The sequence below is a fragment of the Solanum pennellii genome, chromosome 6 (assembly GCF_001406875.1).
Source record: "Solanum pennellii chromosome 6, SPENNV200".
Lineage (NCBI taxonomy): Eukaryota > Viridiplantae > Streptophyta > Magnoliopsida > Solanales > Solanaceae > Solanum > Solanum pennellii.
Genome location: NC_028642.1, coordinates 48573439 through 48585129, shown reverse-complemented (window position 1 = coordinate 48585129; position 11691 = coordinate 48573439). Strand labels below are relative to the sequence as shown.

Here is an 11691-nt window from a genome sequence, read left to right as displayed (position 1 = left end):
ATTTCAGCCTTTACATACAAAAATTAAAGTTTTATACAAATATACAATTCACGAAAAAACACGAAATAGGTATATGTATATAACTGACGAATTCGTATAAACATACAGCAGTTTCATACACTTATACAATGCACCAAAAACACTATATAGGTATATCTATATAACTGACAGATTCGTATAAACATTCAACAGTTTATATACTTATTCAATTTATATAAACTGACTGTTTCAATAGCTTGATTGATTTTTTGAACGGACTAAAATGGAGTTCTTTCGGTTGAAGGAGACGAAGAAGGAATGAAATTATATTGAAACATAATACGTGTGATTGCTGGGATTTTTTATCTTTTTCATCCAACGGAAATTATAACCCTTTTTAATTCAAACAATTAAAATGTATAAATTGTACAAAAAGCACATCCATAGCAAACTACAATTTTGCTACGGAATGCAATTTTGAAAACTTTGCCAGCACACAAAATTCTTAATTTTATATTTGCTATACATAAAATTTGCCCTAATATTTATTAGGAAAAATAACTTAAATACACAACTATAATTTTTATATTCTCTAATTTTCCCTACTTTTTTTAAATATTACATAATTCCCTTTTTTTTTATTTTAGTGTAAGTTTTTAGATACATTACAATCTCTCTCCTATAATATACATTTACCAATTTTAATGCCTATTTTTTCTCCATTAAAACACTCAACCTCTTAAATCAGTTTTTGAATTTTAAATTTTATCCATTTAAACACTCAACCTTTTAATCAGCTTTTTGATTTTGAATTATTAAATTTAATTAAATTTAAATAAAAGACCAAACTTTGAAATTTTGAATTTCAAAATTCAAAAAATCAGGAAGCAGGATAACTTCCAGTGCCTTCTACCGTTTTGTTCTTACTAACATCAAGTTTCACTTCTTCTTTTTTCCTTAATCGTCTTCATTCATCTCAAACCAGCATATTTTTTATTTTCTTCTTTTTATTCTTAATCCATCATCGTCTATTTCTTCCTAATCTGGAATCGTATGAACCCAGCATCTTTTTATTATTAATCCATCATCAATTCGTATATTCTTCTCTTTTTTGTTTTTGTTAATTGTTCTATTAATTCATAGTAATGGATCCGTTAATTAATAGAAGGATATATGATTCCGACGATGATAATTGGAAAGAAAATAGGAAAAAGTCTTTGCATGATCCTATGAATCTTCAGAAGGATTCAAACAAAGACTCTGGCGAAACATCAAAGGTTGTCAAAATACAACAAAAAAGGAAAAAAGAAGCAGCAAACATTGTTGTTAGGCCTACATTGTCTCGGGTTAGTATTTTGGTACTTAAAAATGGTGTTGTTTAAATTAGTAAAATTGTTGTTAGGCCTACATTGTCTCGGGTTAGTATTTTGGTACTTAAAAATGGTGTTGTTTAAATTAGTAAAAATTTTAAGGAATCTAGTGTGCTTGCCGATACATTGTATAGTGTTTTAGATGGTGAATTGATACATGAATTTGTTGTGTATCATAATATTTTATATGTATCATGAAGTTTTGAAAATTGTTATAATGTATCATTCAATAAGTTTAGTAAATGCGTCATCAACTGTGCTTGATGATACATATAGAGTCAGTGTGTACAGTGTTTAGTCAATTCGCTGATACATGTAGTAGATATGTATCACGTGTTTTGCATATAGTATGAATTTCTGAAAACTGATATCATGTATCAGTAAGGTATTAGTTGTTTAGTTGATGTACTGATACATGTTTTGAAAATTGTTATAATGTATCATTCACTAAGTTTAATAAATGCGTCATCAACTGTACTTGATGATACATTATAGAATCAGTGTGTATATTGTTTAGTCGATGCTTCTGATACATGTATTAGATACGAAATTGAATCTCCAACATCGATTCCGTCGATTTTGTAACTTTCATTTTCCATTTCGTTCACCCAAATTCCGGAATGTCTCATCAAAATCGAAGTATTCATCTTGAAAAATCCACTGTAACAACAATAAAATTACTGTAGTTCGAAATTTAACAGATTGTTCAAAAAAATTGTTTTCAAAATAGATGATATAATCTTTGTTTTTCAAAATTTGAAATTAATATCCAATTAAGTGCTGATTTTATGCTGATTAATGATATGTTACCATAAATTTAGCTGTTTTATTAACAACATTAACTGTACCATTTTTTCCCCTTTTTTTCTCAACAGTTTAAAATTACCATGTATCATTTACCATGTATCACTAGAGTCTAAAGTATCACGGCTCAACAAATTTAAGGGATTTTTTGTAAATACTAAATTTGTCGGGACAGAATGAAATTATTGAATTACACTATGGGATTTCTTAAATTTTTACTATTTATTATTATTATTATTATTATAATCATTATTATTATTATCATTTATATTATTATTATTATTATAATCATTATTATTAATAATTTTTTTTATTATTATTATCATTTATATTATTATTATTATAACAATTATTATTAATAATTTTTATTATTATTATTATTTATTTTATTATTATTATTATGATTATAATTATTATTGTTATTATATTTTCTTCTTCTTCTTCTTCTTCTTATTATTTAATTTATTATTTTATCATTATTATTATTATTATTTTCTTATTTTATTATTATTGTTATTATTTTATTATAATAATAATAATAATACAAATTATTTATAAATAATTTGTGATGATAAATAAATATGTGAATGATAGGAATGTTATTACTTATGGATGTAAAGTATAAATTAATTTTGTTTTATTTTTTTTAAGTATAAAAACATTAAGTTAATCAACTTTTTATCATGTTAACAGTATATTTAAGACATTATAATAAAAAAAAGTGATTACCAGCACTTATTTATCAAACAGATCAACAATTTTTTTTTTTCAATTTCAGCACTTTTATCCAAACACATAGCTACTTATTTCAAAAATAAGTTTCAGCAATTTTAAAAGTATTTTTTAAAAGTTACTTTTTATAAGTCAATCCAAACGGGCTCTCGTGATTTTAAATATTTGTTCTTTTAACATTAATAAGACAAAAATAACCCTATTATTGAAAAAAAAATCTAAAAAGGAAAACAAAATTCGCAAGACAATTATTTTTGCTAGGCACATGTTATTCTCTATATATAATATAAGTTTAGTGGTAAGATTATATCTTCAAACATTAATGTATAAATTTCTAAAACAGAACTTATGCCTTTCATGACATAACTTGTATATCTTGGAACATAAATTTAATTTATAACAGTATGCCTCAAGAACTTCATGCATTGAACTTATCTTGTAGGCATAACTTGTGCTTTGAAGAAAACAATGGACAACATTCTTATCACAAAGTTAGATTGCTAATTATGAAATTGTGGCTAAAAAAAATATTTTTATGATGTCCATAAGTTTATGCCTATGTATATTTGTTGGGATCTTTGGAAGACATGTGTAGAGCTAAATATGGTCATCTTTTGCTAGAATTCTCTATGCTATCAACTATATATCATATTCAAAGTTTTGGATATAGTCTTTCTATCTATCCTCCCTATAGATAACTTATCGACTCCCCTAAAGGGTGAACGGTATATAGCTTTTGTCAAGTATGAGGCTCCCTTTGAATCATCTATTTGATGTGTGTTAGGTCTCTAACTTAGACCTCACCTTGCAAAGCTTTTTTTCTACCTATATAGAAGTGTGAGTTTCAACGTTAGTTGTTTATAGTCATATTCATATTTGATTAGGGTATTTTTGTCATATTACATTAATTTCCATGGTTCAACTTCATTACACGTAGATTATACGTGTCCTTCATCCCCACTTCCGCTCCTTTTATCAAAAGCTCAAAGCTTTCTTCAACTTTCTCAGACTCGAAGTTGCTGCAATTCTAAGGTACAATTCGTTGTTCTTTTATTTAGTTGAATGGTTTCATATTTTTCTTCTGTGTTCTCTTCATCTTTAATTTTTCTTCAGTTTTGTTGAATGGGTTTATGAAAGTTTTGGTGTTAATGAAGAACACAAATATATGGGTTAAAAAAAAGAGTTGCAGTAGCAAAGGAGAAAAAGAAGATGGGTTCTTGTTTATGTAATTGACAATTCTATGGGTTTTTGAAATTTTGGTGCTTACAAGTTTTATTTAGGTTTACAAAGTTTTCAGTTTTTTGTTAGTCACAATTCAATGAGAACTAAAATTAGGGCAAAAATTGAGTTACAAGCCTGCCAAATATTTAGTACTCAGAATAAAAAGACGAGCAGAACTTAAAAGAGCAATCCTTGAAAATCTAGAGGATTAATCTTTAATTAACATTTGACCATGAATATAGAAAGAAAGTGGTTCTTGATTATCAGTAAAAGGCCAATTATATTATGAAACAAAGATGTCGAACAGAAACTATAGTACCCTTCTTAATTACTTATTTATTTTTAAATTGTTACACCTGTTACAACAATAATGATTAACATATTAAATTTATCATTTTATCTATATTACTTATGAAGCATATGAATTTAAAACATAAGATTTTCAACAAATTTTACTTTTTTTAAAAATAATTAATTGAGGATATAATAGATAATTTTTTTTTTAGGAATAATAAGCTAATAATATAAAATAAATATAGTAGTTACCATTTGATTTATTTGTGTTTCATATCAAATTATTTGTCATTCCCTCTCTCCCTCATATTCTCGCTCGCCACTCTTCATCCTCTCTTTCGCTTTCTTCACTCGTCTCTCTCGCTTTATACAATAGAATTGTATAAATTGTGCTTTTTATTGTATAAAGCAATAGAAAATTATGTATACACATGAAAATATATATATCTCTATCTTATACACTTATAATTATACAATAAAAGCATTTTTCTGCCCAAGTTTTTTTTTATCTTTTTCTCTTTCTCGTTTTATACAAATTCAAATTATAGATAATTTTTCTCTCGTTTTATACAATTTCATTCAATTTTATAGTCCCCGTCCAAGTCTCTTTTGCCTTTCTTCCTTTCTCGTTTTATACAAATAAATTGTATATAATTGTCTTATACACTTATAATTATACAATTTATTTTATATACTTCATTTTATACAATTTTCTGTCCAAATCTCTTTCTCTTTTTCATTTCGTACACCCCGTTTTATATAATTTGCTTCAATTGTATATATATAGCGAATTATATATATATATATATGTGTGTGTGTGTGTTTGCTATGGAGCGTATTGTGTGAACTTTATTATATCATACAAATATAAATTTTATATTTGCTATTGATATAGGTGAAGATTGTTCTTTTTCTTATTTTTTCTTATATTGTCAAAAATAGATAAGCAATTAAAAATAACTAAAAATAAAAATAAACAAGTAATAAAAGAAGAGAGTAAAAAGATAAAATAGGAGATGTTGAGGTTTGTGTTTCATTGGCTTTACCCAAAAGTGGGGCACTGAGTCAATCCATAACATAAATAAATAATACTCCTTCTGTCCAAGTTATTCATTATTGAGCGCAACTTTTAAAAGAAACAAAAAATAATAGAGTAATTTATAAAATTATCCTTTGATTTTATTAAATTTGATGTATTGAGAAGTGTGTTAGATGAGTACTAGTAATATTTAAGTTAAAATAGATAAAATATAAGTTTATATGTTGATTCTGTAAATTGAACAAGTATGATTGGACTAACACAATTATTAAAAGAAAAGTCAACTTCCTAACCTAAACAAACATTTCCATTAATTAATGTGTTCTATTGGGAAAACTTGACAAACAACTACAATGAAAGTGCTTGGAAATTCTTAAAGAGAGCCCAATCAAGTCGGCATTATTTTTTGTGGAATTGAATGCACAAATTAAGATCAGCAGCTTCCAACTTGTTCATAGATTCCACTACTATAGCTTCTAGTTACTTGTAAATTAGATGGTGATGCCTTTCTTCAGGGTACTCGCAGCGAAAAATCCTCTTTCCTCTGCCTCTGCTGTGAGGCGGAAGAAAGAGCATGATTGTTATTTAAAGAATGGAAGTGCGGTGCTTGAGGAGTTTCTTGCTTTATGCGATGGAAATTGCAGAATTCCCATCCGTTACTTCTCTGCCGTTGAGATCAACAACGCAATAAAACACTCTAAAACCATAATATTGGACCGTGCCGATGTGTATGTGGTTACGGGCTTGCTGGACAATCGCCCTGTATTTGTTAGATTCAATGCATGGGAATGCAACAATATACACCGAGATATAGCGATTACTGCTCAAATGAGTCATCTCAAGAATGTGTTGAGACTTGTCGGTTGCTGTCTAGAATTAGAACAGTCAGTTATGGTGTATGAATACGTTGAAGCTATATCTCTTTGCGATCTACTTTACAAAAAAAGTAATCCTGATGATCAAACTAGAAAATCACTGTGTTGGGGAAACCGGTTACGAGTTGCGCGTGATGTTGCTTCTGCAGTTCTTTTCCTCCATACTGAATTTACTACGCCAATCATCCACAGGAATATAAAGCCATCTAATGTGATAATAGATGAGAAGAGCGGTGTTGCCAAAATAGTGGACTTCTCACTCTCCATATCATTGCCTCCAGGGGAATTGGAGCTACAAGATGAATGGGTGCGTGGAACAATTGGGTATATAGCACCAGAATATCAGCAGCAGGGTATTATTACTCAAAAAACTGATGTCTACAGCTTTGGGGTTCTTCTCTTTCAGCTATTAACTGGAAAGGACGTGTACGGTATATCGAATAGAGTGGATTCTACAAATTTAGGGAAGAGGATAAATTTTGAAGAAGCAGCTGAATCCAACATTGCAGAGGGTAGTTCTGTGGATTCGACATATTCAACTGAGACCATAGATTTTATAAATATTGCAACCGATCCTTATATTGAAGAGGATAGTGTAATTGATATAACGGATCCTATCATTTTAGAAGAACATGGAATTGAGATTCAACAACAGTTGGAAGACTACTTGGATCTTGTTAAAAAATGCACAGCTGACAAGGCAGATGATAGACCCTACATGATTCATGTCGCAAGGGAATTGTGTCGAATGGAAAAGTCTTTTCGCTCTTGGTCAAAATGAAATGTTTAGAGGTTCCAATTTCAAGGAAATTCAGTTTGTTTGTACCCTCATATTTATGTTGAATAAAAAATGATATCTGCAGATAATGAAATTGTTAAATTATGAAAAAACTCACAGACTGTGCAAGTCTGCACTTGAATTTCTGTTGATTTTTTTATGTACATGATTTAAGCAACTATGGTGAAAGTATTGAATGGTCCGACGAACAGGGAGATTCAAAAAGGGATTGAGAAGAATTTCTTGTGGAGACTAATTTGGGCTAATAAAATTTCTAAATAGAAATATGCCCATCACCGGACTGAGGATTTTCTTTCTTCAGCCGCGGAAGGCTTGGTTCTGTCGAAGAGCTAAAACCCCTCATCTGATGGTGAGCCAGAGGCTAAACAACATTATTCAAAATGTTCTATTAAGAGCAAGCATGACATCATAGTATAGTTGTTTAATTAAGCAAAGAGATATAAGAATCCATACCTTATGTACATTCATTATTCATCAGATCACTACGCCCATCATAATTAACGACATTAATTACACTCAAATTCAGCATTTGTTTATGCGGAAGACTCTGTGAGATATATTAATGTGCCGTAACAGGGTTTTTTTTTCCAGAGGCAGTGGTATAAGGTATGACTATTTTAAAGCACTGTACTTTATTACGAAGACTTGTGTTTGTCCTGGTGAAAAGTAGAGTAAATTTTTTGAAATAAAATAAAAATGATCTTCAAAAAGGAATCACAACAAGCAAAATAAATTTTTTGAATCAATTCATATATATTGAAATTCTGACTCGAATTTCAAGCTCAAAAATATAAAATAGTAGTTCAATGCATTTCAATTATCATGTTTCTCATTAGTAATTTAGTCTTCATGAAATATAAGAGAATATGAAAAGATTTTTTGTTTATCCACTTTGTAAGATTTGATATGAATTGATGTTATTTAGACTTCGAATAAACATATCTACTATTATATATTTTTTAAATTTTAATTTAAGAGATGTAAAATAAATTTACTTAATTTTTTAATGAGTGTGAAATTTAAATTAGAAATGACTAAATAGAAACCGGGGATACTTTAGTACTCTCTTTGTTTAAAAAAGAATATTTTTATTTTTTTTAGTTTATTTTTAAGAAAATGATTCATTTTCCTTTTTAGCAATATTTTAATTTTAACTTTCAGATGACATGTTTAACTACAAGATTAAACGGTATTTTGGTAGATTTGACATAATTTTAATTTAGAACCACAAAATTAAAATGTCTTATTTCTTTTCTTAAATTTCGTTCCAAATTAAATTATGATATCCTTTTTTAAACGGAGGAAATAACTTTTTCACTTTTCAATGAATTAAGATTTTTCAAAGAGAATTTAAAAATACTAAACGCAAGAAACACAAAAAAATATAGTGCAACAATTCGAAATATTTTAATAAGCTAAGTAATTTGTTAGCTGAATAAAGAAAGAAGAAACGAATTAGGAGTTGAAAGGGTAATTATTTTTTAATCAAAATTTGGAAAGGGATAATAGAAATGGAAAACAAATCAAAGCGTGGGGCAACACGCAGGAGACGTTAACTTAGGAATATCGCATTCACACTGCGAGGTGGACCACATGCATTATATGCCGTCGGCAGACGCCTTTTCATTTGCATCCATTGAATCCAACGTGTACACTGTGATTCTGATTGTATTTAATGTTGAGTATATAGCAAGAATTGATGAGAAATAAAAGAAAAAAAAAAGGAATTTGAAGAGTTAAGAATTTGAAAAGTTTTCTTATGATTTAATGAAAAAGTATTTGTTATTCATCGGTGGTAAAAAGAAAAATAGGAGAGTTTAAATACAAAAACACTCTTATTAATTGTTAAAAGGGTTAGAAAGAGGGACTTAATGGTTGAGATTATTTTTTGGATAAAGTTTATTTTAATTAATTAATTAAATGGCCAAAAATATTTTCAATTAAGTAGTTGATAATAGAAGTTGAAAATTAATCGAAATATTTCAACTTTTTAGTTGACTAACTCGACCTGACTCGAATCCTCGCGTGACCCGTTTTATTTGAACTTTCTCTTTTTATTTAAATTTCCGGCCACGACTTTTCTGAAAGGTTGCAACTTTCAGGAACAGTACGTACCATTTGAAAGGTTGCAAACTTTCATTAATGGTCGTGTGAATTTTGAAAGGGTTGCAACCTTTAGAAACCTGTTCTTCTTGCTATAAATACCACTCATTCTTCAGAATATTTTCTTATGAATTTTCTGATCTTCTTCTTCTGCACACATTTTTCTTCGTGTACTTTTCTGTTGTGGATTGATTACAGCAGAGTTTTTGATATATATACTCTGCTGATTAAGATTATTTTACCTTGGAAGGTTATATTCCAAATCAAACCTCGGATACTAAAGGGGAATAATTTCCTCAAGGGGACACTGATTCTATAAATTTCAGTTAATTCATGTTTCTGAATAATTTATTAGAATTAGTAATTTCTGATTACTAAAATCCATTTAGAAACAGACTCCAATATCATTGGAAGCTGTTCTGCATCTTGGAGGAGATATGGAATCTCTATCAACAAGATAAGGTTAAGGAAATCAGTCAGACCTACAGAGAGGCTAATCTTCCAGCTGATTCTTTATAAGAAATCAGACACTTTCACATTGGTCTTAAATTGTATGATTCTTTAAGAGATTTGCCCACTCAGAGCAGGAACAGGATCAACTCAGAACCCCCTTCTTTTGTGAAATAAGCATGTATACCACATATGAAAGGTAAAATCGTACTAGGAAACTCGTGTGATGAGCTTGACCCAAAAGGACAAAATATTGTTGCAGGCAAGGAGTTTCTAATTTGATACCTCCATTATGGAATTGCCTAGTCAAACAATTTGAGTCACGCCAAAGGATGCTTCGAGAAATCTTTGATCTCCACAACTTGATCTTTAATTAACATTTGACCATAAGTATAGAATACTTAATAGAAATTAACTCAAAGTTGAATGGTAAAAGTAAATATATTAAAAAAATATGACGAAAGGTAAATACGATCCTTTTCTAAGAATTTAAAGGTCAATATGACCCTTTTTTGATTTTTATATAGTCAAGTTTTCATTAAATGAACATAAATCAATTTATTTTGATTAATTAAATTGACAATATACATGAACCATTTAATTCAAATTCATACTTCCAAAGTAAAATAGAAAGAAAAATATTATCATCTATGCATTAGTTTTGTAAATAATAAGTATTAAGATTATTTTTAATGAAAACGACATATAAATAGAAATGAAGAAAATAATTGAAAAGCTTGGAGGCACCACAACACGCCTTATTTAAAATAAAAAAAATTAACGGAGGCTTAACTTACAACGTAAGTTCAGCATGGCTTGTAAGGCAGGGTGGAGCCCAAGCTTTGTAAAGTTTCCACCACTGATGTGCCTCTTCCATTGTTATCACGGAATTTTCAATGAAACTCAATTTGTGTGGAATTCATACTCAAATTAAGACCAACAGGAAGCAGCTTCAGACTTGTGAGTAGTGTGATATGCCTTATTGTACTTAATCCCAATTTATCCAGACTAGCTAGTTACTTCTAAATTACAGCATTACTTTCTTCCGAGGAAAAAAATTGTTTTCCTCTGCCTCTGCTGTAAGGCGGAAGAAAGAGAAGGATTGTGGTGCTTGAGGAGTTTCTTTGCTTCAATGCATGTGAATGCAACGATATTCATTTACTCAGTCTATGACTTATTTTTCTTTTTATATTTATCATTTACCATTTAACTATGTCATACGTCTTCTCTGCTAGTCAAGCACAGAATTCTCAAATTAACATGAGCAAGACCAGGTTCACGTCATTTCAACGAATTATACATATAACTAGATAATTTGTTCCTATCATAAATAATTTCATTAAGACTACCGATCCTTCTCTAATATCCAAATTCTTAACGTAATGAAAAGACTCACAAAATGTGTGAGTTTCTGTTTGTCACTTCACATAAAAGATCCATGTTGCTTATATTTTTCAATTGCTCACTTTACGTTGATTTTTTGTACATTAGAGTCTGGAAAGACCTAACACATAAAATGTTTTTAAACTTCACAACTATGATCTGTAACTTTGTGTATGCACAAAAAGACATTTAAATTTGTATAAAATTAAACAAATGAATACATTTGTCCTACATGACAATTTTTATATTTTACATGGCATTCTACGTGTATTATGTTATGTAGAACACGCGTGTTTACTTGTTCGATCTTATTCAAGTTTAAGTGTATATTTGTATACACTCAAAATTAAAAGCATAGTTATTCGCTGAAACCAAGTTAAAAGATTATATTGATGTATTAAGCGATAAAGAAAATATGGAGAAAGAAGTCAAATTCTCATAATGAACATTCTGAAAGTCTCAACCAAAACAAGGCTAAACGTTGAATAAATTGTGATTTTTGTTCAATATAATAATTGAAGGCCAAAAATTCGACATCATCAATAAAGAGTATATTGTTTTAGTAACGTGAAACAAAATTTAATAGGATAGTAGTAAACCTTCCCCAGATATTCTCTCCTTAATTAGTCCCTGTAAGGGGGG

The 11691-nt window shown here is 29.0% G+C and overlaps 1 protein-coding gene across 1 annotated transcript; it reads left to right on the top strand.

Annotated features, from left to right (window-relative positions):
* The first annotated feature begins 5158 nt into the window (after positions 1-5158).
* On the top strand, positions 5159-7270 carry LOC107021246 (non-functional pseudokinase ZED1-like). Its single transcript, XM_015221866.2, has one exon. The coding sequence runs from the start codon at positions 5935-5937 to the stop codon at positions 7093-7095; it is 1161 nt and encodes a 386-aa protein (XP_015077352.1). The 5' UTR covers positions 5159-5934; the 3' UTR covers positions 7096-7270.
* The last annotated feature ends 4421 nt before the right edge of the window (positions 7271-11691 follow it).

Coding starts and splice junctions, on each gene's coding strand:
- LOC107021246 (XM_015221866.2), top strand. CDS start 5,935: ATGGTGATGCCTTTCTTCAGGGTACTCGCAGCGAAAAATCCTCTTTCC.